Source organism: Sturnira hondurensis, unplaced genomic scaffold (assembly GCF_014824575.4).
Source record: "Sturnira hondurensis isolate 20B ecotype Veracruz unplaced genomic scaffold, ASM1482457v3 Scaffold0021214, whole genome shotgun sequence".
Classification (NCBI taxonomy): domain Eukaryota; kingdom Metazoa; phylum Chordata; class Mammalia; order Chiroptera; family Phyllostomidae; genus Sturnira; species Sturnira hondurensis.
In genome coordinates this window covers 3,251,131-3,279,054 of record NW_028093845.1, presented here as the reverse complement: position 1 = coordinate 3,279,054, position 27,924 = coordinate 3,251,131, and the positions used below count along the sequence as shown (strand labels likewise).

At 40.2% G+C, this 27,924-nt stretch overlaps 1 protein-coding gene across 4 annotated transcripts in view; it reads right to left on the bottom strand.

Moving 5' to 3' along the window:
* Positions 1-27,924, bottom strand: part of LARP4B (La ribonucleoprotein 4B) — a 79,676-nt gene that overhangs the window by 5,589 nt on the left and 46,163 nt on the right. For 3 of the 4 annotated variants that reach the window (XM_037031952.1, XM_037031954.1, XM_037031953.1), the window contains 10 exons: positions 21,363-21,441; positions 20,059-20,195; positions 18,155-18,258; positions 16,506-16,616; positions 15,450-15,503; positions 15,157-15,366; positions 12,540-12,646; positions 11,601-11,852; positions 7,217-7,262; positions 2,231-2,392 (listed from right to left, as the gene is read on the bottom strand). In XM_037031952.1, coding sequence (XP_036887847.1) covers positions 2,231-2,392; positions 7,217-7,262; positions 11,601-11,852; positions 12,540-12,646; positions 15,157-15,366; positions 15,450-15,503; positions 16,506-16,616; positions 18,155-18,258; positions 20,059-20,195; positions 21,363-21,441 — 1,262 coding nt within the window. The remainder of the gene's footprint in view (positions 1-2,230; positions 2,393-7,216; positions 7,263-11,600; positions 11,853-12,539; positions 12,647-15,156; positions 15,367-15,449; positions 15,504-16,505; positions 16,617-18,154; positions 18,259-20,058; positions 20,196-21,362; positions 21,442-27,924) is intronic. The other variant, XM_037031956.1, reaches the window with a different exon arrangement.

The following is a 27,924-nucleotide window of genomic DNA, read 5'->3' as shown; positions in this document are numbered from 1 at the left end:
AGTGGCAGGTGCTGACAGTTGTCCCCACCTGAATTCATGAACAACGCCAGGGGGAGTGATGTGTTACCTCTCCCAATTTAACACAGGAAGAAACTGAACTCAAAACTTTTAAGTCAATCATTCACTGTCATGAGTGAAAGACCTGACATCGATGTTCTTACTCCAGCTACTGACCACCCTTCCCCACCTCGTGCAGTGACAGCTCACACACGCACAGATCTTCTTCATGATGTACAATTAGCCAGAAAGGCAGGGGAGTAAACAAGTAATTGAAAGTGAGATTAAGTGTCAAAAGACAACATTTTCTTAAAATTTAACTTTTCAAAGGAGACAAAAGGTTCAGAAGTAAACTGAATGGAGAAATACTGAGGGAGACGAATGGAACAGCACCATCTTACACCCCTGTGATCCCAGCAGGGTGACCAGAGACATGCAGCCTCCCTAAGAATCATCTTTTACAGCTCCGTGCTCAAGGTTGGCGCTAATGTGGGAAGGGAAAATGCCTCCACTCTGTAAAACCTCGGTTACCCAGGATCTGTCCAATCCTGACACGCTGGAACGCGAGGACTCAGGACGTGACGAGCACCTTCAATCTCTAAAGCCCTCCCTAAAGCCTCCCCACCAGCTCCAAAACTCGAGTGTCACTGAGACAGAAAAAGCTACTGTGGTGCAACCTCAATAAGCAGGGACACAGGCTCTCACCTGGCCATGGAATCAGGCTCTGACTTTTTAAAAGTAGCAATCGTTTCTTCAAAAAAACTTTATATAACTCAAAATGTAAGACACAGTATTGTTATTTTCGAAGTAGGTGAAGGCCAGCTTGCTCTGCCCACCACCAGTGGGGAATAAAGTCAGTCTGTAAACTAGAATTCACAATTTTTAAAATGCACTTTGCTTTCTGAGACACTTATAACTTAGAAATTACTGTTTAAAAGTTTAGAATAATGCAGAAGACATTCCAAGTTTAATATATGATTGTTATTATAACCTTGAAGGTTAAAAACAGTAACAGTAACTACATGCAGCATGAAAAGGACTGAAAAATGGTTACAAATCCCATGTAAGCCCTGACTTGGTGACCGAGGGGCTTCATGGTGGCCCTACTGACAACCTGGATGTAGCCTTTCTTCACCCAAAAGCCAAAAAGTTCTGATTCCTGACATTTGGGGGTGGTAGGGAATAGACTCCCTTTGGAAAAAGACATGGTGGGAGAAAGGGAGGGTGGATTCCTGACTGGTGTGGCTCATGGACTTGGGTGTCATCCTGTGAACTGAAAGGCCAGGGCACATGCGTGGGTTGTGGGCCAGGTTCCTGGTTGGGGGCATGTGAGAGACAACTGATCCATCAATAAGTTGTGCTTCTCTCACATCGATAAGTTTCTCTCCCTCTCTCTCTAAAAAGAAATAAAATCTCACCCTGGCAGGTGTGGCTCAGTGGATTGAGCACCAGCCTGCAAACGAAAGGGTTACTGGTTTGAATCCCAGTCAGGGCACATGCCTGAGTTGCAGGCCAGGTCCCCAGTAGGGGGTGCACAAGAGGTAACCACACAGTGATGTTTCCCTCCCTCTCTTTCTCCCTTCCTTCCCCTCTGTATAAAAATAAATAAATAAAATCTCCCTAAAAAAAGAAAGGCAGGAAGGAAGGAAGAAAGAAAGAAAAATACACAGGGGGATTACACTTGGTAGCAGCACAATTCTCTCTGTTCCTTGTTAACTAACAGCAGGCCCAGAAGGAGTGTTGGAAATGAATCTCCCATGACTTCAGTAGCTTAATCTGATCACTGGTATTGTTATCACACAGAGGAGTGAAAGCAGCTAGTCTGGAGCCTACAGAGCTCACTAGAATTAAAGTTACTCTGGGCTTCTTCTTATCCACGTAGTTCACTAAAAATTGTAATATTTCTGGTATTATTCAGGTTTTTCTGTTTTATTCTTCTGACTTGTAAAGACAGGTCCTGAATATCAACAATAAAAATGTCATCTGAGTTTCTGGATGAGCGAAAACATCTGTACTGTATACCTTGGCACAGGTTTCTCCCTTGACCTTGGAGGACTGGGAACTAAAGGCTTCAGTCCCGGATTCTACTTTGACCTACCACTGAAAATCTGTATGGCCTCTGCCAATCATTTACCCTCTGAATCTACACGAAAATGAGCTCAGCCAAGTGCCTGGCAGGAAATCAGTGCACGGTAAATGTTAGCAACCACTGGGCTTGTGACATGTATCTTACCCTTTCTTTTGATCCTAATAACAAGCTAGACAGCCTGTTTTCAAACAAGTCCTCAGTCTTCAAGTGGCCTGCCGCTCCAGGCAGCGGGGGGAAGTTAGACAGCCCCAATTCGAAGTTCGGGGATGGAGGTTTTGGTGGCGTTGGAGATTGAGTCTGACTCCTCTGAAAGAGAACAATACCACAAAGTCGCACAAGTGTAGAAGGTACAGTGCTAAGAAACACAGCAAAAGAGTAAAGCAATAATCCTTTCTCTAATCTTTTGATTTCTGTATCTGTCTGAAAAAAACAACAACGAAGAGATAATCTGACCATAGCAACACTTTGTCACCTAATCAAAGGTCACTTAATAGGCAACTTCCCCTCGGGGAGCAGAGCTGTAAAGCTCAGCCCTCAAGGCTGCTACTGGGCATGATTGTACATGCTGTGTGGAGCTGCTTCCCTATGACCAAGACCCTCTGGCTCCTGGTACAGTCAGGTGACACAGACTGGGGAGGACACGGGTAGGCAGCAAAGTGATAGCTACGAACGAAGAAGACACTGTGGAACAACTGGACCCCACTGTCAAAATTCAGAGTAGCCTGGGTCTAGACATTAACCTATTCATCTCCAGACAAGTTTTATGTTATTATAAAATAGTGTGTAATCCAAGTCATAAAGGAAATAGTAAGAGAAAAAATAGAAGGCCACTCTTTTAATTCTCTACAACATAAGTAAGAAATTTTACAGATTACCTACCAAGGGGAGGGGAAAAAAACAATTTAACAAAAAAAAGGGGGAGCTTCCGTTATCTGAAAACTAAGTTATGGAAACACTTTCTATTTTTAAATCACTATGTAAACATGTGGTATTAGATATTATCATATTTCTGACTTTAAGAAAGTAATTTCAGCAGAATAATATCCAAGTGTAAATCATAAATCCAAGCTCTCAGGAGAAAGCCAGTGATATAATTTTATTGAAAAACTATAATCAATCTGTTTTAATATGCTAGGTATCATTTTGTAGGTGTCCAGTCCCTTGGTTGAAGGATACAAGGAACAGAAAGGGAGATGGGTCTCTACTTAGGTTGTATTTTTGCTAAATGTCGGCCACTCTGAGTGGACACAATGTTCTCATGGGGCTCATTTAACTTGGAAGGCCTGATACTTTCCAGAAACGTATACCAATAGGAAGATCATTCACTCCAGAAGTAGAATCTAGAGAAAATCTGTTAGAACTCAAGTGAGAGCAGGGGGAAGACGACATGGACCCGAGATGGCGGCAATTCCACACCTCTCTGGGCAGCCTGCCTGCCCTTCTTCATTACGGAGTAGGTGCTAAGTCAAGCCTCACTCTGCTCAGCCACAAGCCCTCAGAACAAAGCTTACACTTACTAACTGCAGCCATGGTAGTCTCTGTAACTCGGCGAACCTAGAGGTTATGCATAGGCATCATGAACTCAAAGCAATTTTCAGTTTCTATTTTGGACATCTGTATATTTTCAGAAGATAAGCAATTCTAAGAAGAGAGACTTCGTAAAACCTTCTCTTGGTTTTTAGGGACAAAATAGGCAAGTAACAATTGTTCACACACAGGAGTTACAAAATGACAGCACTTACAGATGAAGTTTGACCTTGAAGGCAGTGTTTAACATTTCTGAGAATCTGATGGGCTTTAGGTGAGGTATGAATGCTACACCGGTCCTATGGGCTTGGTTGGGCCAATGCTCACATGCTTTGATGTCTCTAGGTTTCTTTACTGTTCCCCCATTTTTAAATTATATTTTATGGCTTAAGCTAAGCTGTAACAGTTACCCTGATTTTCCCCTTGGCCCCCCTCCATCCAGCAACACACACTCCCTCAGGCACTCTCCCCACCACTATTCATGGGACATGGGTATAAGTTCTTTGGCTACTCCATTTCCTATACTGCACTTCATATATATCCCCATGGATATTCTGTAACTACCTATTTGTACTTCTTTTTAAAATTTTTTCTAAAATATGTTTTACTGATTATGCTATTACAGTTGTCCCATTTTTTTCTCCCCTTTATTCCCCTCCACCCTGTACCCACCCCCAACTTAGTTTATGTCCATGGGTCACACATATAAGTTCTTTGGTTTCTCCATCTCTCATACTATTCTTAACCTTCCCCTATCAATTTTGTACCTACCATCTATGCTTCTTATTCCCTGTCCCTTTACCCTCATTCCTCCTCCCCACTGATAACCCTCCATGTGATCTCCATTTCTGTGAATCTGTTCCTATTCTAGTTGTTTGCTTACTTTACTTTTCTTTTTTTAGGTTTAGTTGTTGATAGTTGCGAGTTTGTTGTTAATTTACTGTTCATAGTTTTGATCTTCTTTTTCTTAGATAAGTTCCTTTAACATTTCACGTAGTAAGGGCTTGGTGGTGATGAATTCCTTTAACTTGACCTTGTGTGGAAAGCACTTTATCTGCCCTTCCATTCTAAATGATGGCTTTGCTGGATAGAGTAATCTTGGATGTAGGTCCTTGCCTTTCATGACTTGGAATACTTCTTTCCAGCCCCTTCTTGCCTGTAAGGTTTCTTTTGAGAAATCAGCTGACAGTCTTATGGGCACTCCTTTGGAGGTAACTGTCTCCTTTTCGCTTGCTGCTTTTAGGATTCTCTCCTTGTCTTTAATCTTGAGTAATGGAATTATGATGTGCCTTGGTGTGTGCTGCCTTGGGTCCAACTTCTTTGGGACTCTGAGCTTCCTGGACGTCTATTTCCTTTGCCAGATTGGGGAAATTTTCCTTCACTATGTTTTCAATAAGTTTTTAATTTCTTGCTCTTCCTCTTCTCCTCTGGTACCCCTGTAATTCAGATGTTGGAATGTTTAAAGATGCCCTGGAGGTCCCTAAGCCTCTCATTTTTTTTGAATTCTTGTTTCTTCACTCTGTTCTGGCTGAATGTTTATTTCTTCCTTCTGGTCCAAATGGTTGATTTGAGTCCCGGTTTCCTTCCTGTCACTGTGGTTCCCTGCACATTTTCCTTTATTTCACTTTGTATAGCCTCACTTTTTCCTCTATTTTGCTACCATATTCAACCAGTTCTGTGAGGATCCTGATTACCAGTATTTTGAACTGTGCATCTGATGGGTTGGCTATCTCTTCATCGCTTACTTGTATTTTTTCTGGAGCTTTGATCTGTTCTTTCATTTGAGCCATTTTTTCGTCTTGGCACACCTGTTATGTAGCAAGGGGCAGAGCCTTACGTATTTCCCAGGGCAGGGCAACCCACATTCCTGTGTTATAGTGCTGAGTGTGGGGGAGGGGTCCGAGAGGGATAATGCCACTTGCTCAGCTCTCCACTGGCTTTCAGTCACTTCCCATGCTACCAACAAGCAAACTGGGCTCTTCTGGTGCTAATTCCCAGGTGGGTGGGTTTGTGTACCTTCTAGGACCCTGTGGGTCTCTCCAATGAACTCTCCTATGAGGCTAGGAGTTTCTTCCACTGCCACAAACCCCAGTTTTTTCAGCCAGAGGTTTGAGGCTTTATTTTTCTGTGTTGGAATCCTGGGTTGTGCAGTCTGTCTGATTCCCCAGTTGTTCCTCCCAGTTTATCTGCACAAAACGTGGGACCACCCAGTCCTCCAGCTGCCACCTTGCTAGGAGTCCCCTCTGCCCTGGCTGCCCATCTCTGCCCCTCCTATCAGTCTGGATGAACGTTTCTTCTTTAACTCCTTGGATCTCAGACTTCCATACAGTTTGATTTTCTGGCAGTTCTGTTTTTTGTTTTAAAATTTGTTGTTGTCCTTCTTTTGGTTGTGTGAGGAGGCAAAATGTTATCTACCTACACCTCCATCTTGGTCAGAAGTCTGATGACTCTAGGTTTCTGAAGTCATCAGAATGTCCCAGTACAACAACGGTATACTCTCTGTAATAACTGTGTCACGTGCCTGGGTTTCTAAATGGTTCCACGGTATTAACACATGAATCAGGTATATGAAGCAAAATGAAACAAACATGGCTGAGAGAAAATTTCACCTCTTTAGGTGATGTAGTGAGTGAGCAATGAGAGTAACTCATGTCAGATAACTAGGCTCTGAAGAGATTCAGATGGTAGTCTTGTTAGTCCAACCATCACAGCAATGATTAATTCCAACTTAAATCAGCCGATATAAATTGCCTTACCAAGGGGTTTACCAAAAACTAGACTAAACTGGCCAGTAACATAGAATTATGGGTGTTATATATAATTGGCACTTGATAAGTTTCAGACAAAGAAGATATGTTCTCTGTAATGGAAAAATGCATACTTGATAGCTCAGGCGACTGGACTACAAATTTTCTTGTCCTTGCCAGTCCTCCAAGTGTGGAGTTAATTTTTATACCTGCAAGTCCAGTAAACACCCTTCCTTCCTTCGTATCTTTCCGTGTACTGCCAGGATGTTCTCCACCACTTTCTGTGGGAATGCACCTTTATCAGCACTCATCAAAGCCCAGCCGAGTACTGGCTGAACTGTACTGGCATCACTCAAGAAGATGGGACCCTACCTCACGTGCCTACCACTCACATAAATCTACCACAAGTTACAGCAGAGGCAACAATGCTTTCTGCATAGTAGGCACAATGTTTTGAAGGAAAAAGACTGATACAATATTTCCTATGTGGGAGAAGTTTATTCTGCTTGCCGAACCTAACGAACCCAGTTATTTTAAATTATACTCTGAGGTTAACTACACAGCAAGGACTCATGTGGACACCAGCAGATCAACTACATCATGTACAGAGTACGCTCCTGGCTATACCTACTGCTTAACACAGGCACACGTGTGCACCATGTAGTAACTCAGAAAACTAGCCACCACGTTTTCTCCCCATTAGAGAATCAAAAATATCAGCTATCACATGAAATGAAAACTTCTTGTGAAATGCTCCTTATTACACCTTAACTTTTACTCAATTATAATTACATCTCATGCTTTCTTCATAGAAATTAAATGTCTTCCAGAAATGATACAAGTTTGATGTACTCACTGTAAACTTCTCCTCCCTTTTCTTCCGGTAACCAAAGGAATTCTTCCTGGAGGAGGGAAAAAGCAAAAGACTTAATTTTTTCCCTACTTAGAACACTTTTCATTGGGCATACATATTTAATCTTTAACAGCAACATATTTAATCTTTATGACTTTGCAATCTTTCACAATGACTTCCAGGTTGAAATCCCAACTTAGACTTAAGAAGTGTAAGCAAAACAAAACAAAACAAAAAAAAAACTAAGAAAAAAAAGAGAAAAAGAAAAAGTAAGAAAAAAATCTATAAAAAACATAAATTGCATAGTAAAAGACTGAAACTAATGTCTAGATAGGTAAGCCAAAATATTGAAAGAATATTCCTAGTAGGTATTCAGAATTTTTATCATGATATCAACACTTGAACAACAGGATGTGTAAAATCTAACACTAAACTACACAGGTAAATTGTTAGAGAATGGTGATGAAATGTATCAGATTTATCATCAACATGCAAAAACTCCAATAGCCTGATCAGCTGCCTCCTCAGCCTTCAGACTGCCAAGTCAATGGCCTACCCTTTACCAATCATTAAACACACAACCATTTCTAAACCTCAAGCATCATCTCTACCTGGCTGCTGGCTGCATGAAGTGTTCTACAGTCTACAACTCACACCCAGCCAGACTCCAGAGGCAGCAAAACTGGGCCATGCACCACAGTGCATAACTTAAGAGACCAAAGCAGGTCCTGAGGATACTAAGACACTTTCATCACTGCCCTATATCAGCTATGTGGCCTAAGAATTCATGTATTATTCCAATTTATAATTCCATCTCTATTTATTTAACCCTTTATCACCTCACATAAATACGAAGATTCTGGGGACATTTGTATTACATAAGCCAGGGAGGAGTTTAGAAATAGTCTTGACTAGTTCCTTTATTTTACAGAAAATCTACAAACAGACTTGCCCAAAGTAGCCTAACTAATTAAAATAATGAGCTTACAGCCTCGACTATCCCAAGTAGGATACATGTGGAGCCTCTGGTTTACGCCTCCAGAAACAGTGCAAACCCCTAGGATTCTGGACCAAAGCCACACCCTCTACTACAAAATCAATTCCAGAATAGCTCCTTGCTTTCAAATGGCCCCTAGTATAGCCTAAATGCCTCACTCTAAACATCAGTGACCATGGACTTGAGCTGCCCACCATCATCGGGGTACTAAACCACAGAGACAGGCACAAACACCAGCACCCACCAGCAGCAGAAGTAGCACAATAGAGCCAGGGCTCCAGTCCTGTGCATCACCCCTTCCTCTCAATCCAAATCTACAGCCTTGTGGGAAGTCTCTCAGCACAAGGACAAGGGAGGAGTTCCAGACCTGGATTACTGATGGCCATGTAGTAGCAGACCACATTAACTTAAACCCCATTTAGGAGTGCCTCCAAAAGCTAGGGGCGGGGGGATCATCCCAGGTGGCAGAACTTCATTCAAGGAACACATTTGCTATCCACTGTGCCTGGAGGCAGAAATAGTCGAAAGTACAGATTTACACTGGTTTTCAAGCAGGGGAGCTAAGGGTCTGGCTGGATGACAGACTCACAAAGAGTAGGACTCAAAGTATGGGGACAAAAGACTTTGGAAGTCTTATGGAAGGAATGGTGCGAAAGCATCTGTGTTGAGGCAATTCACTTTAGAAGAGACCCCTGACAGCAGGAAGAAAAGATGTGGTGACCAGTTAGCCTCTTCCTGGTCACCCCAGGTGCACGGTAGTCACACTTGAACCCCTAGTGCCAAGGCTAGCCGCTGATCACCACCCTAGTGGTGCCAGCCTTTACCCATCCTGGAGGAGGCAGAACTTGTAGCTGCCAATCCTTCATCAGCACCACTCAGCAGACCTAAGGGGAAGCCACCTTGGCCCCATGGTGCCTGTGCAGGTCAGACCCAGAGGCCAATCCCACAGCAGCAGAAGTGGTAAACAGACCAGCTGAGTGAACACAGATGCAAGGCGAGGGCCAGCCGTACCCTCAAAGGATGGCCCTAACTCAGGAGATGCAGCATATGTTTCACACATGGCCAGAGCTTGGGCTATGGCAGTGCATAGGTCCAAGCACCATGGAACACAGGATATCGTGTGCTCCATGGTGCCAGTAGACTACTGGGACACACCCAGTATTTTACCGGCACAATTTCTGCTTACTGTGCGAACAACTCTGAATTCTAGTGGTTTGGCTGCCTTGGTCCCTAGAGCAGAACGCACTCACCAGGTGACATACCTGAGCATTTGCTCAGCTGAAGCTCCTCCTGCCACTGAACCTGGCTAGGTGACTGCTGTGCAGGCTGCTGCTACAGAGGGGTTAGAGAACCACGTGTGTCCAAGGGGATTCTCTAGGCTGCCTCATACTGCTCCTTATGCACAACACATAAAGTTAATGGAAAACAAAACAAAACCCAGAAAAAAGGAGTGCTGGCAGTGAGTACAGCCACTGTGGCTCAGGTCCTCCAGGGTCACCCTCTGGCTGAAGAGCCCTGAGAGCCCGATACCTTGTCTAAAAACAAAGGAAATGTGAGGAAGGGGGAAGGAATCACCTATCAGTATCAACCAGGGCTTCCTGACCAGCTTTTCCTTGTGTGTCATGTACACTGCTGCATGTCACCTCAACTCTTGCTAGTGGTGGTTTCAGTCCTCAGGGTAAGACTATGTGAAAGTCTCCATTTTGGGGGCAAAGGCATTAATTCATCACTGCTATAGCTTGGAAGTTTAAGTGCTGTGGGAAGATTGTATCCATGTGGCCAGAGGTGCACAGTGTTGGTCAACCAGATGCTTCTCAGCTTCGTGTGGAGCCTTCCCCTCTTGTGTGACAATAGGCAGGTGTTCTTGAGGCCCTGTCTTTTCATGACCATGACACATCTTGTTAAGTTTTTCCCAACAGGAAGTGCTAGTGCGAGATGGAGAAGTGAGGGGAGGACATGGGAAACTGCCTTCCTGGTGGTGCTTTTTCTGCTTTGTCTCGCTAGCAGCATAGCAGGCCTGGCCCTTCCTTAGGTGTGGCCTCAATTTCATAAGCCTGGCTCCAAGCCTCCCAATGTTCCCCGCCCTATCGGTAGCGGCTCCCTCCTTAAGTAACTGCCTCTGCATTTCCTCAGTGTTCCCCTTTGCCTTTCAGCCTTCCAACATCTGCTGAACCAACTTTTTAAATCAAATTTCTAATATGCAGTTCTGTGCCAGTTCACCTGCAGCATGCTGTCTTTAGTCATTCTAACTATCTTACAACCCCTCCAAGGTCTGGCCCTGTGGACTAACCACCATGAGTACAATGGCCTGCCTGTGGCCCTTCACACGCCCAATTTGCACTGGAGGCACATGCTGAGCCAGGAAGAAGAGGTAACAATGTTACTGGAATCTCTGCATGTCAGACACTGTGCTGTACACTTTGTATGAAACACTTAGAAATAGGTTCATCTAAAGTTCTCAAAGTAGATTAAAAAAAAGAAACGAAAAAAGCTTATGCAGGTTGAATTAGTTATCCACCAGAGAGGACTTCCTTCATGATAGCATACATTGAATGAACCACTAAAAGAACCAACTGAATAAAGCCAGCTGCAATCTGTCAACCCCAGACAGGAGAGCAGTGACTAAATGCAAACCTGGGACTCACTTCCACCTTCTTAATCTCACCTCTCTAATCAAGTGTAAGTGGCAGAAGGCAAGGCAGCAAGCTGCAGCAAACTGCGTCAAAGGAAAAGGAAAAAGACATTGGACACAGCCCATTGTTAGGATACAGTAATGACCCAAGTAACGACCACGGGCATTGCAAAACCAACTGTATTAGACTGAACACCCAGCGATGTAAATCTTCCCCTAAATGTGACCAACAGGCAACCTACTTAACCGTAACAGCTTTTGTTTATAAATAAATGTAGTACTAATGGAATTTAAATTCTTGGCTGGTTTAAACTGGTGTAGTCTGTCTGGCTACACAACTCAGTATCTATCTATTCTATGACCCTGCTGGCTAGAAAAGAAGCAAGGCTGGGAAGATGGGAACTGAAAACACGGGCTCTCTGTACGGGCAGGAATGGGAGAAGACCAGAAGCTCACAGATTATGGAGTCTGGTATCTAGTCCACCTGAACATCTCCACAGATAATAACTGTGACCTAATACAGTTCCATTCCACCCACAGTCTATAATGAAGATGAGAATAGTTAGATCCCTGCTCTAAAAAAGTAACCCCTCTGTATCATTATATAAAACCTGGGATGGTACAGCCTTCAATTTGATGTTCTGTGACATATCTGAAAATAATGATTATAAAAAACATATCTCAATTAATGGAATCTGAAAATATTAATAGTTTATAAATGCACAGTACCCATCCAACAACTCTTCTGAGTAACTCACCTGCCTCTGCCTAGGCCAGGAGAGGATTCAAGACTACTCTGCTCCACCCGCCCGGTCCCAGCATCTCTCTTGGCATAAGCTGGAGGGTTCTGTATGCGGGTTCTAGGTTGGCCTGTCTGCCTTGCTTGTGGGCTCCGCACACCATTAATTAATCGATCCGCAGTGAAGTTAAATATGGATGGACTTTCTAACAGCCCAGGCCCTCTCTCTGCAGTAGGAATGGTGTGGCGCAGATGGGATTTACTAGGATTCCTGCAAATAAAATGTAAAGGCTCAGTTATGAATGATCACATGATGAAATGAGCATGCTCACAAAGCAATGACTAGGAAAGGGTGTGCAACCTGCAGCCCACAGGCCACATATGGCCCAACACAAAATCATAAATTTACTTAAAACTTTTTTGCTCATCAGTTTTCATTAGTGTTTGTGTATTTAATGTGTGGCCCAAGACAACTCGTCTTCTTCCAGTGTGGCCCAGAGATGCCAAAAGATTGGACACTCCTGGAAGGTAAAATGTGCTCACATTTCAAAAAGATATATAAAAATGGTAAGAATAGTTAATGTACATGTCTGATAGTGCTGACAGTGCAAACCTGTAACTACAGTACCAATCTGCAAATGAAAAACAGGCATGCATGGCTGCAAGCTGCCCCAGAAGACTTTTTCTAAAGAGATGACCCCTATATGTAGGCATCCCTAGCACCACTTTTGGTAATTCTATGCTTCAAGTAGTTTTATCTTGGATGAACACTACTAGTGGTCAAGTACCTCATTAGCAATGATCAGGAATAGCCTCTTCACTTAGGAAATAGAATTCATGCACACAAGGTTTAACACATTTTTTTTTTGCTTTACTTTTAAAGCATATGATGTGGAAGTGACCTCTTATTTACAAACCATGGAAAAACACCATTTTATTCACTCATGGAACTACTTGCCTGCTTCTCGGAGGGTACTGTCTGAGTGAAGTCAGAGGAGATGCTGTGGGTTTGAAGGTTGGAGACGTAAACCCATTTATAAATCCAGTATTTGGAAATGGAGTTACCTAGATTCGTTAAAAACAAACAAGTCAACAAACCATAACCAGACTTCAACTTGGTTAACACTGCCCCTTTTGGTAACCTGAGTCATTTCTCGATGTGTCAAGGAGGCTATGTTCCATTTCATACTTAAAATATTCATGGATTTTGGAAGAGCATTGTATAAGATTATTGCTAAAAGTCAAGCTGTGGCTAAGACTTATTCCTGGGCTATTTCAGATGATCCTCCCAGCAAACCCATGAGGATGCGGATTCCCACACGTGGAAATTGACAAGAGAGGGAAGTGCCTCCAAGACCCCACATGCTCGTCTGTAAAGTCCCAATGCTCTCAACCTAATGTACTGTACCACAACCTCCAGACTGGTAATAAGTCAGCAATTTCTTCTTATTCCTGATGACTGAAAAGGAATTGCTTAAAATACTAGGGGAGAGAGATGGACTTGAAATTTTGTTAGAATCCCCAATGCACTAATGAGATATCCCATAATCTGAAAGGGTCACACTATGTAAAATTATGTCAATCACCCCAGAACTAGATTCTGACAACCGTTTATCATGGGAAGGCTCATCAAGAGGCATAGTTTCATGTATGCACTTTCACATGTAGAACTCTGATATCTGAGTAATTTTACTCAAGAGTTTAAAAATAAGTTAGTTACTAACATAATAATACAACTTGCTGAGAATAGGCACCATCTCTTCACTTTTGCTCAAAAATGCAGTGTGTTTTAGAGCAAGCAAAGAGCCTCACACACCAGACCAGGAACCATGCAAAATGGCCAGACAACTGATGCAGAGTCCCAAAGTACCCCACTCTGAGCAGGGGTATGCATGATTAGAGAAATTAGAAGAGCAAACTAATTCAATGACAGCACAAGCATGGCAGTGGCCTCCTTTGGAGAAATTATTCAACACAGGAGTTTACAGATTCTCTTTCCTTTTACATTTCTCCTGTGCTATACTAACTATATGGCTATCAGTACACTTTTACAGAATGTAGTACATACATCAAAAAAGTAATATATTTTGAGCAAATCATTAGGATTCACTCAAAAGAAAGAGACACAATTCTGCATGTGAGCACTTGTCTGCTACCATCCTTCACTGAGTGGCTCTACACTTGCGGGGCTCTGTGCCCATGAGGACCTCTCCTGATGCATCTCTCCCCCCATCCACCCTTCTCACGTCCCATACGCCACAGATGAAGTCCACACATCTCAACACACAGTTAAGAACCTGTACAGTCCCGATCTCAGCTGTGCCTTTGCTCAGAAACACTGGACACACCACAACCACTCCAGGCACTTCTGTGCATGCCACTCTCATATAGCTTCCTTCCCTTCCAGCACTTCTGATATGCTCCACTTGGAAAGTGATACATTACCTGATAAATTCTAAGTAATTTCGTGTCCCATTTTTGCAATAACCACTTACTTGTCACACTTGTTTTTTCCACCATTTTTTTCATGGACATCTTTACATTCTGGTAGGTAACAGGCATCCACCACCCAGCTGAACACCACTTCTCTCAGGCTCACCCTCTTCAGTTACCATCCTCTCTATACCCATCAGTGGTAACAAGAGCCTCGGGTGACACGCCCCCCCCAATGATGGGACTCAGCTCATGTCTCTCATTTCCCACACAGCTGATGGACCACCCCAACTTTCCCTGATGTGGTCCACAGACATATTTTCAAAATTTCTAACTTGATCCCTGTTTTCTAACCACAGCCTTCTGCATACTCCACCCTTCCACTGCTACAGTTCCAATGAGTCCTGCTGGCAACCCAATATAAACCTCCCATACAAATCAACCCACCTCACTCCCAGCCGGGAGCCAAAGGATCACTTCTTTTCCTGCCATTGATCAGCGCTGATACATCCATTGCATCTAACTCACGCCCAGGGCCTACCCAATCTTTCTAACATCTACACCAGCAGAGTTGGAGAAAAAGGACTGAATCCATTACAAATCTATAGATTCCAACCACAGGCATTAACTGAGCCCAAAATATACAAAAATTATTCATGCCAACCAACTATAAGACTGGTGTGAGAAATAAAACTTATAAGATGGCACATCTTCTACTCATTCTTGACTGTTAGAAGCCTATTAGAACACTGTTTTCCTTAAAGGCATCACCCCCACCCTACCACCCCGTACTCACAGTTCCCCTGCTACCTACCCCAGAACTTGCATCACACTTTGTTTTGTTAGGGATACATATCCTTACATTTAGAAAAGGATATGTTAGATAGGAGGGCAGGCGAACTGGGCAAAGGACTGAGAGTATAGTGCTTCAAGGCTTTTTAATGAACATGGCTCCTTATTTATCTCTCAATTAAATTAAAAACCTACCACAGAACCAGAAGGTCTGTTTTTCTACAGTAAACTGTAGACCTATCTGGTCCACATATCAGATGAAGATCTTTATCCTTCAAAGCATCTAGTACAGTGTCCATAACACAACTTTCTGTTACAAAAGGGACAAGACAAGACAAGACAGGACTCACCAAGGGTGGATCGAGATAGCCGTGTGTTGCTGACCATGTCTGGGGAGCAATCAGGCTGTACAGAGGGAACTGCTGCTGGGGGCTATAGATGGGAGGTAAGTAAAAGGATGCTGTGTAACGGTGCTGTGTATAAAGGCTCATGTCCAGGGGCCTAAATCCATTCTTTGGCAAAAATGTGTTTATAGCTATTGCCTTTGCTTTTATCCGTGCCTGTGTGAAAATATAGTAAGTATCTATTAGAATACTTTAGAATACTGATATACAAATAAAGTATTACCAGTGGTCTTGCTTACCTTAATTGGTTTTCCTTGAAAAGTTTTGACTTCTTCTCGCAGATATTTGTAAGCCTGAGGAAAAATCATCCCAAGTACCATTGTGTCAATCTTATAAACAAGATGAACTGACAGTTAATACATCAAATAAGGAATTATATAGTTAAAATACTATACTAGTACTTTGATTGGACAAGACCCAGAACTGTGATTCTTAACCTTCTCTGGGTTACAGATTCCTTAAAAAACAAAAACAAACAAACAAAAAAACCCTGCTAAGAGGTATGGATTCTCTACCTAAAATTCTCATAGACAACATCTGTATATATTTTATAAGTATTAATAGGTAACCATAAAAGCCTACCAGAGACCACAGGCTAAGAATTTTGACATAGGGAAAAAAAAAACAGGAGTTGAGTTACTAGTGTTAACCCTAATTTGAAACTCAGATTATAGTTTAGGAAAGGAAAAGACTAGAATCTCAATGTTCCAAAGTCCTTATTCTTCTCCGCACCCCTCTCCATAACACTAGAGGCTTTGACCCACCTAACTACCTGCTGAGTAGTGCCCCCATCCAATTAAAACCCATCTTTCAGATTCTCTTTTTACCCTGCATCCACACCATTTAACACTGAACAATCTGCAGGTCTCCTTCACACACGCTACTGTTTCTGCAGAGAAAAGCCTTCCTTTAAGGGTAGAGAGATGATCCTAACTCCTATGTCTTCTCCCAGAGCATTGGTGCCCTTTCAAGTATCTTGTAACACATGTGATGCCAAGTGAAAATTAAATTCAGGTTAAAACCTTTCTCTGCCCCAATACAAGAACAGAACTAACTGTCCTAGGGTACCTGTGCTTATATGTCCTTAGACTATCATGTCACATGCTTTTAATATTGCTAGAAAAACTGTCCACACACACATACCTAATTAAGTTTCTACAACTTGATTTCCTCTGCACTTTATACTCAAACTTAATCCTGTGATGTAATAGTAATCTCAATTCCAAAATTTAGTCCCACTATGTGCTAATTGTTAAGTACTGGTACACTGTACTTCTTGGAGGAGAGGAGCTTACCTGTTGCGCATCAGCTTCAGTTTCAAATGTAATAAACCAATTATCATTATAGGCAAATTCACAGTTTATAAATTTTGGTAAATTATCTCCTTTAAATAGTGCTTCTACTTCCTACAGGAAACAGAAAAGTTAGGAATTAATTCTCAACCATGCCACCCTTGGTCCTCAACAAATAAAAATGTTGCATGCTTTTAAGATAGATTCTTAGACAAAGTCTAACATATTGATATCCAGTAAATCTTTTCTTGAAAATGGCTCAGTGTGGCTTTCAGGAAAATAAGTCCACAACTTACTGACAGCTTTCTCTACTACCAAGATACATTAATGTGAAAATACCATCTCATTTTACCAATAGGCTAATAGCTGTGGGCGGGGGTGGAGTGGGGGGGTGAGCACAGACAGGGATAGGATGGTGGAGGGGTAGTTGTAATTTAAGAAATTTAAAAATTAGCCGGACTTTTGCTTCTGGCCAAGATTAGCCAGATTTACCTTCCAACATGAAACAATTAAAAACAAAAGACAAAACACATGGAATAACAGTTCTCAGGGGACCTCAGGCTGTCCAGCACAGGTGAGCTTGGGAGAACAAACCTCACACCTGGAGTTTCTAGGTGGCAGTGCTAGGAGGGTGAGCAGAGCCAAGAACCAAGACAAGGCAAGACCAGAGCAGCCCAGCCCCTCCAGGGCCTTCTGCAAGGCAAGCAGAGGGCCGTGCCTCAGTTTGCAAAGGGAAATCAGCTCCAGTGAAAAAGCGGCTTTGCTCCCAGCTAACAAACACTAAGGATCAAACTGCTTCCAAGTCCATCAACTGAACCTCTGAACAAAGCTCAAGAATATTCAGAGGAAAGACTACGAAATATTCAGCACCCAATAAAGTCCCAAATGCCTGGCATTCATTCAAAGTTTACCAGGAATGCCCCCCACCCAAAGTGACCTATAATGAGAAAACTCAAACAATCAAATAAAAAGATTCTTACAATGCTCTATAGGAAGACTTTTCTTCATTCTCTCAAGGCATGACCATCAGTGTGTTCTACTACACAATGCAACTCGGTTCAAACAATTGGACAAGTCACATATTTTAGAGCAATTCTGTTACTTTTCACAACTCAAACTATCAAATACTGTGGTTTCCTAAAATTATTGCCTAAGTTAATAGTTTTCAAATTATGATCCACAGACTCCATTTACATAAAAGGTGCCTTTACCATTTTACTATGACAACATCTGCACTGATGCAGTCCTATCAGCTCAGATGAAGAACAAGCTACTCTAGTGTTCACTGCACTCTTTTCAGTGTCCCTCTTGTCATGAAAATACTTGCTTTGAAAAGTTATAATCTTTATCCTCACTGTGGTTTATTATTATTCTTTTTAAATAAATGAATATTTAAATCTTTTCATTGCTAAATACTAAAATCACCAGTATTTCTTAAAATGTCTATAAAGCGTGTAGTAGAGTTCTGAGACCAAAACTTTTGAGAACCACTCTCATATATGAATCACACTATAACTATCAGTGTGTAAATCCTAGAAAAGAAGTGCTACTGCACATACGTGTTCTTTAAAATAAACTCTACAAAAAACACAGAAGTAAACAAAGAACCCACAATAAAAATCCAAGTAGCTTTCTGGGGAGGAATGACTTACTTCTACAGGGGTGGATTCAGAGATTTCACGTAATATTACTATGCAACGATTTTGATTTGGCCTTACTTTTTCTCCCTTCTCATCCACTTGAACTAAAGGTAAAGCTACAAAGAGAAGAAAAATGAATAGTAAAAAAATATTAAAACAAACCAATCATTTACATTCTATTAAAATATAAATACTCCAATGAAATGTTATACTATGTAACTAAACACATCAAAGAAACCTGTATACAACTGTAAACTAGTAAAAGGTTTTAAGCTAATCTTGCATGTTACATTTCTCAAAACTACAGAAGATGGGAATTTCAAAAGTCATATAAGGTTCTAAAGAGCTCAAGTAACTAACAATTACAATTTTACAATTCAGGGTTAATGGCTTTTCTGCAAGTCCCCAAAATAAAATAATTTTCTTACTATAACTTTTCATCTTGAATTCACAAGAAGCAAAGTGGTTTTAGATTAAGATGCAAGTAGGTCAGATGGAACGAAACTCAACTAACACATAAAATACGTTTCTGTTGTAAGTCAACCACACCCTCCACCCCTCAAAAAACACTGGAAAGCACAACTCAAGAAAGAGTGGCATAGTTTTTAGAATTCAAACTTCATGGATTATGTTTGCCAGTTTCTTCATTATGTGTTTCAATAATTTAATGATCTTATGAACAGAGAAATAAGAGGAAAAGAAAAATAAGAGGAAAACTTTCAATTTGCAAATAGAAAACCCAACTCTGTTTGCAAGGTGAGATACTCATCTTTTGCTACTACTATTAGGTCAAATACAAGAAAAAAACCTTCACTGATTGCCTGCAGTATAACTTAGTCAGGGAGAAAATGAAAACACTTTTGCTGAAGATTCAGACGAAAAGTCATGGCAGTAACCTAGAGAAATGGGCATGGTGATGTCTTATCATTAAGAAATATTTAGGTGGGGCAGAGGGCATACATCACACTGTGTTCTTTGTGAAGAATAGCATGGGAACTGCTCAGTAGTGCAGTCCTGAGGAGGGAGACAGAAATTATTCATCTGGTACTTGTAAACCATATTATAACAAGTAAACTTGTATAACTAAAAATAATCCCACTTAAAAAATCTAAAATATCATACATTTAATATGAAACTAATTCCCGCTGAAGCCATGCTGAGTAGCAGGGAAGGGACAAAAATGTTACAAAGGGCAAAAGGAAACTTTGGATAGTGGTGGACGTGTTTGTAATCTTGACCACAGTAAAGGTTTCACTGATGCATACGTATGTCTAAACTGATCCAACTGCACAATTTAAATACACACAGTTTGCTATGTAAATTGTACTTCAGGAAAATGGTTTTTAGAAATATATAAAATGGTTAGGTTGTACAAAATTTGATATGCAAAGCAAACCAGGGCACCAGCAAACTACACCTGTGACACGGTAGATGACTCTTTAAATATCCACATTTCCTGAATCACTGTGGGTCTCTGATGTACCTGTTTAAACCCTCCTTTGATGTTGCCAAATGCCTAGGTAACAACCTCATTCACAAAATCCTTTTATGAAAAAAAAAAAAAACTTTCAGCAAAACTTAAGCAGCAAGGTAAAATTTGTAAGTAACTATTTTAGTGGTATTCCTTTACCCTAAATACCATTATTTAACTTCTCATTCATGTCACAGCTTCTGTTATCTTTCCCCTGGCCTTTTCCACACCCTGGACTTATGATCAGTTATGGAGCCTATCAACACCCAGTGCCACGGGCACTCCACCAAACCTGGGGGCTCGTCAGAAAGGCCCAGATGGCAGGGAAGACTCCACTTGCCATGAAAGACCTTAGCACTGAATGGCTGTAGATGTAACTGTCACACCGGTGAGAAAAACGCTGCGAAGACCAGGTACAATGCTGCCTAGATTGTTGTTCACTTACATCTCAGCACTTCAACAATCAAGTCCAAGTCAGTGCTGAGCTTCTTGATGTGGTCCAGATTAGCCACTGTGGTGATTGGCACGTACTGATCACTGTCCATCTGTGATATAAGGTACATGTCACTAGCAAGGTTCTCCCTGCAGAAAGAAGACAGTCTCTCTTAATTAACACTTTTTTAAGTGGAAGCCTTGCAAGAATATGATTGTGGCATGATGTTGCTTCAGAGCTAGTTAAATCTGAGTTCTAATCCCACCTCTTATTTGCCTTGGGTCAGAGATATTTGGGGAGGCAGAAAGAGCAAAACTAAAAGTATACTGCACTTTATAGAGTCAAAACTAATGAGAAAGTAAATCTTTACAAAATGTATTTACACTTTATCTGTTCTAAAGAGTTTTAAGTAGCTTATTCAAAATACGATTTCTTGAAGTAAGGAAATATACCTGAAAGGACAATAAAATAAGAAAAATATGAAAAGACTAGGAAAGGTGGGTGCCCAGAGTGTTTGCTGCTCAGTCTAGAACACTTGCCAGAAAAGCAGCAGATCCAATTCTGGCTTCCCAGCACTTTCTAGCAACCAGGATTAAAAAGAAGGAAACTTGATCATAGCATGACCTACAGGTCACAAAGTAAGTCACAGATTACCAGTAAGTCTGAGTGAAGATGAGCTACTTCCTGGTATTTTGGCCTATGGTGAACACTTTCAAGTATTAAAGCAGGCCCAGAGAAAAACCTGAAAAATCACCCATACTGACAGAAAATTTTACATGTGCCAACTGGTTATCTTCTCACTCAAAAAAAAAAAAAATTACAGTTAATCCCATCTTCTTATTTGTCCAGTTCTTTCATTTGAACTCTAAAGGTCCTAATCTACTTTTGAATGGAAAAGGTATTATCCAGGGGAGAAAAAATACACCTAAAAATATGACTGCTATATAAATAAAACAATCTACTATAGCAATGTTTGGCATATTTTGAGAACTAGTATCAGGAATTTGTTCTCAAACTTTAATGTGCTGAAAACCTAAGGCATGGGCAGGGCCTAGGAATCCAAATTTCAAAAAGCAACTCGGATAATGACCATCAAGATGAATTTGTGGACAACTCTGGGGAACTCTGACCTAGAAATTATGTTCAGTTCTCCAATAGGTCAAGGGTTACTTACTCATTATTCTAGATTTCCTACTACACAGACATGGACAATAACAGATATATACTCCTTCTATGTAAAATGTCACATCCGTATATAATAATCAATGGACAACATCACAGGTATTAGGTACTAGGAAAACCACCATCATCCTTACCTGGATAAGCAGAATTCCAATGTTTTTTTAAGTACTTCTCGGGGGTCTTCCTGGTTTTCTGGTTGAGAATCATTTCCTCCTACATAAAAGTAATAATCAACTCAGGAAAAATGTCTTAAAATTTACCAGACAGATGATTCAGTACAGCAATTCTAATGTTTTCGGTATATATTAATTCATCTAGTGTATAGATTATAAGAACAATGCCATTCTACCTACAAAAAAAATCCCCTCTCCCCCAAACAGAAACACAGTTTTGAAAAATAATCAGAGTATAAGATTAGCAGGTGCTTTTTATCATACAATATGTACAAGTTTATTTAATGCTTTGTCTTAATTCCAAAAAGAATTTCAGGTAGTGTACAAAAACACAGATACCAAAGCAATGATAAAATACAAAGGAAAGAATCAGAATAAGGAAAAGATAAACACAGGCCACAAAATCAAGGATGGGGATAATAAACACACACACTGTAAGGACCACAATTTCTACACAAGAGCCTTATAAACAAGCCTTTGAAGTTCCAGAGACGTAAAGTCACAAGTAAGAAATTGCGGAGTCACAGGAATGCTACTGAGAACAATAAATATACAGATCCTCAAGAGGGAACTTTACAATTGAGAAACCTAATAAACCTACTTCAGCCAGGTGGTCATGGTCAACATCACAGTAACAAATCATACTGATACTATGTAACCTTAACACGATAGGATAAGGACCACAAGACCTCAGTGGTCTTCCTGCCCCTGATCACAGAAAAACATTAAACAGGTTCCAGTAGAACAGAAGAGTAGCATATACAATAATTGACCAGTCCTCCTCTAGACTATCAAGGTCATCAAACACAAGTGAAGTCTAAGAAACTGTTACAGCCAAGAGGAACCTAAGAAGACATGAAAACTAAATGTAATGTGGTATCTTGAAATAGGTAATATATACCAATAGTGTGGCAAATGTATCATACTAATAATGTAAGATGTTAAGAATATAAGGAACTGAATGCCTGGTCTATGGGAACACTCTGTACTCAATTTTCTCAAATTTTCTGTAAGTTTAAAACTGTTCTAAAACAAATAGCAAGATGAGAGACTCAAACCGAACTATATCAATTACCACAGTAAATGTTAATGTTCTAAACACTGGAATTAAAGGCAGAGATCACTATATATGACTTTTTATTAAAAAGAAGAACACAAGAGCCCTGGTTGGTGTGGCTTAATGGATTGAACGCTGGCCTGTGAAATAAAAAGAACACAAGATCAACTGTTACATTACCTACAAGAAATGTACTTTACTAAATATAAATACCCAAATAGGTTAAAAGTAAAAGGATGGAAAAAGATATACCATTACCAGGGATAAAGAAGATCATTTCATAATGACAGAGGCGTCAACTTATCAAGAGGCCATAGTAATCTTAAAACAGGGTTCCTAAATACATGAAGCAAAAACTGGAATAACTAAAAGGATAAACAGACAAATCTAAGAACTGATGGAATATCTACCTCTCTTAGTAACTGATACAACAAGTACATAGAAACTAGAAATATAGTAGACTTGAACAACACCATCACCCAACTAGACCTGATTGATACTTACAGAGCACCCCCATAACAACAGCAAAATGCATTCTTCTTTAGTGCAAAAGGAACATTTAGATTGCCTATACTTTGGACCACAGAATATTTAACTAAATTCAAAGAGATTCAAGTCATACAAAGTATGTCCTTTGACCACAATGAGATTAAATTAGAAATCAAAAAAAGAAAGTTCACTGGAAAATCCCAATATTTAGAAACTAAACAAAATACTTCTAAAGTACCTGCAGAATGAAAAAAAATTAAGAATTTGCAACTGAATTTTAAAAGAAAGACATATCACAATCTGTAAGATTGTGCTAAAGTAGTACTGAAGAGGAAATTTATAGAACTAGATGGCTATGTATTACTAAATAAAAAATGGCTTTTGTCTTATCAGATACTAAAGAAAAAGAGAACAAATTAAACCCAAAGTTACCAGAATAAAGTATATCATAAAAATTGGGGGGGGGGGAGAGAATCAAAGAAATGAAGAAAATGAAACACTTGAGGAAAATTAATGAAACCAAACACTGATTTTTTTTGAGAAGATCAACAAAATTGACAAACCTCTACTAGTTTAAGGGGGAAAAAGAGGAGACACAAATGACCAATAACAGAAATGAGTGATGTGATAGATTCTACAGATTAAAAAGATAAACAGAGTAATGTGAGCAGCTCATATGCAATAACTTGGGCAAGTAAATGAACTGGTCCAAATCTTTGGTAGATATAAGTAACCAAAGCCCCTTGAAAAAGAAATAGATAACTGGAGAAGCCCTATGTAAATAAATAAGTAAATAAATACACCCCCAAAAGTTGTAGCTTAAAAGTTTCCTACTAATAAAATTCTAGGCCCATGTGACTTCATTTTTTAATTTAAGGAAAAAATAATAAAATCATCCAAAAACTGAACAGGAAAGAATATCTCAAAAAGAAAACTATCGACCAATATTACTCATGAACACAGATGTAAAAATTCTAAGCATAGTTTTGTAATCTAATCCAATAATCTATCAAGCGTATTACATCATGACCTAGTGAGGCTTATCCCAGGAATTTAAATTTGGTTAAACGTTTGAAAAACCAATCAGTAAAATTCACCTTTAACACACTAAGAAAGAAAAAATATATGACCATCGCCACAGATGGAGGGAAAAAAGACACATTGCAAGAACCATTTATCATAAAACTGCCCAGCAAATAGTAACAAAAGATACCTCATTAACATGCATGTAAAAATAACTAACATTGCCTGGGCTGGTGTGGCTTAGTGGGCGGAGCACTGGCCTGTGAACCAAAGGTCACTGGCTTGATTCCCTGTATGGACACATGCCTGGGTTGCGGGCCAAGTCAGGTCCCCAGTGAGGGCACATGAGAGGCAACTACATACTGATGTTTCTTTCCCTCTCTTTCTCCCGCCCTTCCCCTCTGTCTAAAATAAACAAATAAAATCTTTAAAAAAATAACTAACATTACACTCAACATGAAGACTGTTTTCCCACTAAGATCAGTGATATGTTTGCACTCACTAGATTTGCTCCCCTTTTAATGAAGGATCTATCCAGTACATCATGCAAGGTAAAGAATAAAAGATACCAGACTGGATAGGGAATTACACTGAATTTATTCACAGATAAAATTCACATCTATGTTGAAAATCCAGTCAGTATAATCTACAAAAAGTTCCTAAAACAAAGAAGTCAATTTAGCAAGTTTGCAAATATAATATGTATTTGTAAAAATTATATTTCTATCTACTGATAACAAACAATTGCAAATTAAACTTTTAAAAATCACAATAGCACCAAAAATATACAAATACTTAAGAATAAAGATGTGAAAGACTAAAAAAACAAATAAACAAAAAAAACCACAGCCAAGAGAAATCAAAGAAGACCTAAACAAGTGGAAGCCTTGCTCATGAATACTATATTTAAAGATGTTGATTTTCTGCAATTTTGCTAGAAGTTTAATGCACTCTCAATAAAAATCTCAGTATTTTACAGACAGTTACCAGCTTATTCTAATTTGTATGAAAATGGAAAGGAACTAGAAAAGCCAAAATAACTCTGAAAATGAACAAAATGAGAAGGCTAACACTACGTGTTTTTAAGAGTTACTTACAGTAATCAAAACACTGCGGCACTGCTGTCAAAACAGACTAACAGATCAATGGAACAGAAGAGACAGGCTAGAGATAAACCCACACATGTGTGGACAGATGGTTCTGACAATGGTACAAATGTAGAGCAGTGAAGAAAGGAGAACCTTTCTGGCAAATGGTGCATTTCCACATGTGGGGGAAAAAAAACTTTGCTCCATACTTCACAATATACACAAAAATTAACTTGAAATTGTCCATAGGCCTAAAAAAATATAAAACTTAAAGTCACACGACTTCTAGGAGAAAACCTCTGTGACTAGCATTAAGCAAAGATTTCTTAGGTACAACACCAAAAGCAAGTTCCATGAAAGAAAAAAACTGATACACTGGACTATATTAAAAAATCACAAACTTCTGCTTTTCAAAAGCTGAAACTATTAGGAAAACAAAAAGGCAAGCAACAGACTAGGAGACTGTATTTGCAAATCATATATCTGATAAGGACTTGTGTCCAAAACATATAAAAAATTCTCAAAATGCAGTAATAAAGAGGCCCAATAAGAGAATGGGTAAGACTTGGCCTGGTTAGTTTAGCTCAGTGGAATGAGCATGGGCCTGCGAACCACACGATCATGGTTTGATTCCCAGTCAGGCCACATGCCTGGGTTGCAGGCCAGTTCCCAGCAGGGGACTCACAAGAAGCAACCACACATTGATATTTCTCTCCTTCTCTCCTTCCCTTCCTCTCTAAAAGACAAATAAATAAAATCTTTAAAAAAAAAGCTTCTTAAAAAAAAAAGAGAGAGAATGGGTAAGACTTGAATGGGCCCTTCACTAAAAGACAGATGCTTATGAGAGTGTGCTTTTCACCACTGGGCAAAAGGAAAATACAAATTAAGAACACAGTAAGACCTGCCTTTTATTTTTATTTTATTTATTTATTTATCTTTAGAGGGGAAGGGAAGGAGAGAGGGAAAGAAATATCAATGTATGGTTGCCTCTTGTGCGTCCCCTGCTGGGAACTGGCCTGCAACCCAGGCATGTGCCCTGACTGGGAATCGAACCGCAGTTGTTTGGTTCACAGGCCTGTACTCAATCCAGGCCTGAGCTACATCAGCCAGGGCTTTATTACCTACCTTTTAGAATGGCTAAAATTAAAAAGAATGACCATATAAGTGTTGGCGAGGGTATGGAGCAGCTGGATCTCTGATCCATTGCTGGTAGGAACACAAAGGGAGCCACTATGGGACACAGCTTCACCATTTCTTTTGCAGAGGTCCCCAACCTCCAGGCCATGGACCAGTACAGGTCTGTAGCCTGTTAGGAACTGGGCCACAAAGCAGGAGGTGAGCTTGAATGTAATACACTCGAATCACCCAAAACCATCATGCCCCTCCCCAAACCAGTCTGTGGAAAAATTATCTTCTATAAAATCAGTCCCTGGTGACAAAAGGGTTGGGGACCACTTGTGTGCATGACGATGCTCCAACCTACTGAGCCACCTGGTCAGGGCAGCTTCACCATTCCCTAAGCAGATAAATATATCCCTACTAGATGACCATCTATTCCATGTCTACATATTTACCCAAGAGAAACAGAAACATGTGTTCATACAAAGTCTTGCTTATAAATATGCACAGTAGCTTTATTTGCAATAGCCACAACCTGGACACAAATCCAAATATTCATCAACAGATAAATGGAAAAAAATACTGGTTAATAATGGAATACTCTTCAGCAACAAAAAAACGAACAATTTGTAAGCATTATATCATGAACGTTAAAGTTAGCAAGCCAAGTAAAAGAAGCACTGGTCTTGATGGTGGTAATTGTTTTACAGGTATATATCAAATTTGATAGAAAAATCAATGAGGAATGGAAGAGTTAACAAATCAATTTTATAATGCAATGAATATTTTGCTTTAATCTAGGAAAAATAAAATTTATACAGAAGCTGGGATACACTCTAACTATATAATGTTTATTTTATAACCATTATGTTTCAAGAGGCTCTACACCCAAAAATAACAAAGAAGAGAGCACTGGGTCTGAGGTGAGACCAGAAGTTGTGAAACAGATGTCCAGAAGGGTGACTTCCCTGGGCAACTGTGGGCCATGCTAAGGACCCAGTGGAAGTTTGTGATCACAACTTAAAGCAACACCACTGCATACTGCTAATTAGTTTTGCTCAGCCACACGTATCTATTCACTCAGGAATAGGAACACGGTATGTAGAGAATTATATTTAAACAAGTTTGAAGCATTTGCTAAGCAACTACGAAGGAAGTAATTAAATTATAATTGGGGTGATCAGGAACAGTGAGGAGGGAAATGAGGCACAAAGTGGCCATAGGAGATTACAGAGGTGGTCAGTGGAGGCATTCAGCCAGTGCTAGCCAAATTAGCAACAGTGCAAAGTCTTCATGAATGTCACCCTTTAAGGGGAAAAACAAACAAATACGTCATGCCAAACACTTAGATGGCGCTTACTGTGTACCTCTTGTATGTAACATAACATTTGGGGGTGAAAATGTAACACACAGAAAGGGAGGGTACTTTCTATTCACATACCATGTCTAAATTAAGTGTATCTTTAGACAGAATCACCTGAAAGACTAAGCACACTTCACCTGCATCAGCTCTGGCTAGCCAACCTCGGTGAGTCATTCCTTTCACTCAAGTTGCCCCATTCAACTGTCAATGAGAATGCAGCCTACCTCTTAGTTCGGGGGCGGGGGGGTTTAGATTATGTCAGAGACAAACCTGGAGGTGAACTTTGGTGCCCCATAATCTACAGGCATTTCTATACCGTCCCCATCTAGGCCCCCAAAAGAGAATTGCTCTTCTCCTTGTTCTTCTCTTCTTCCGAAAATAGCT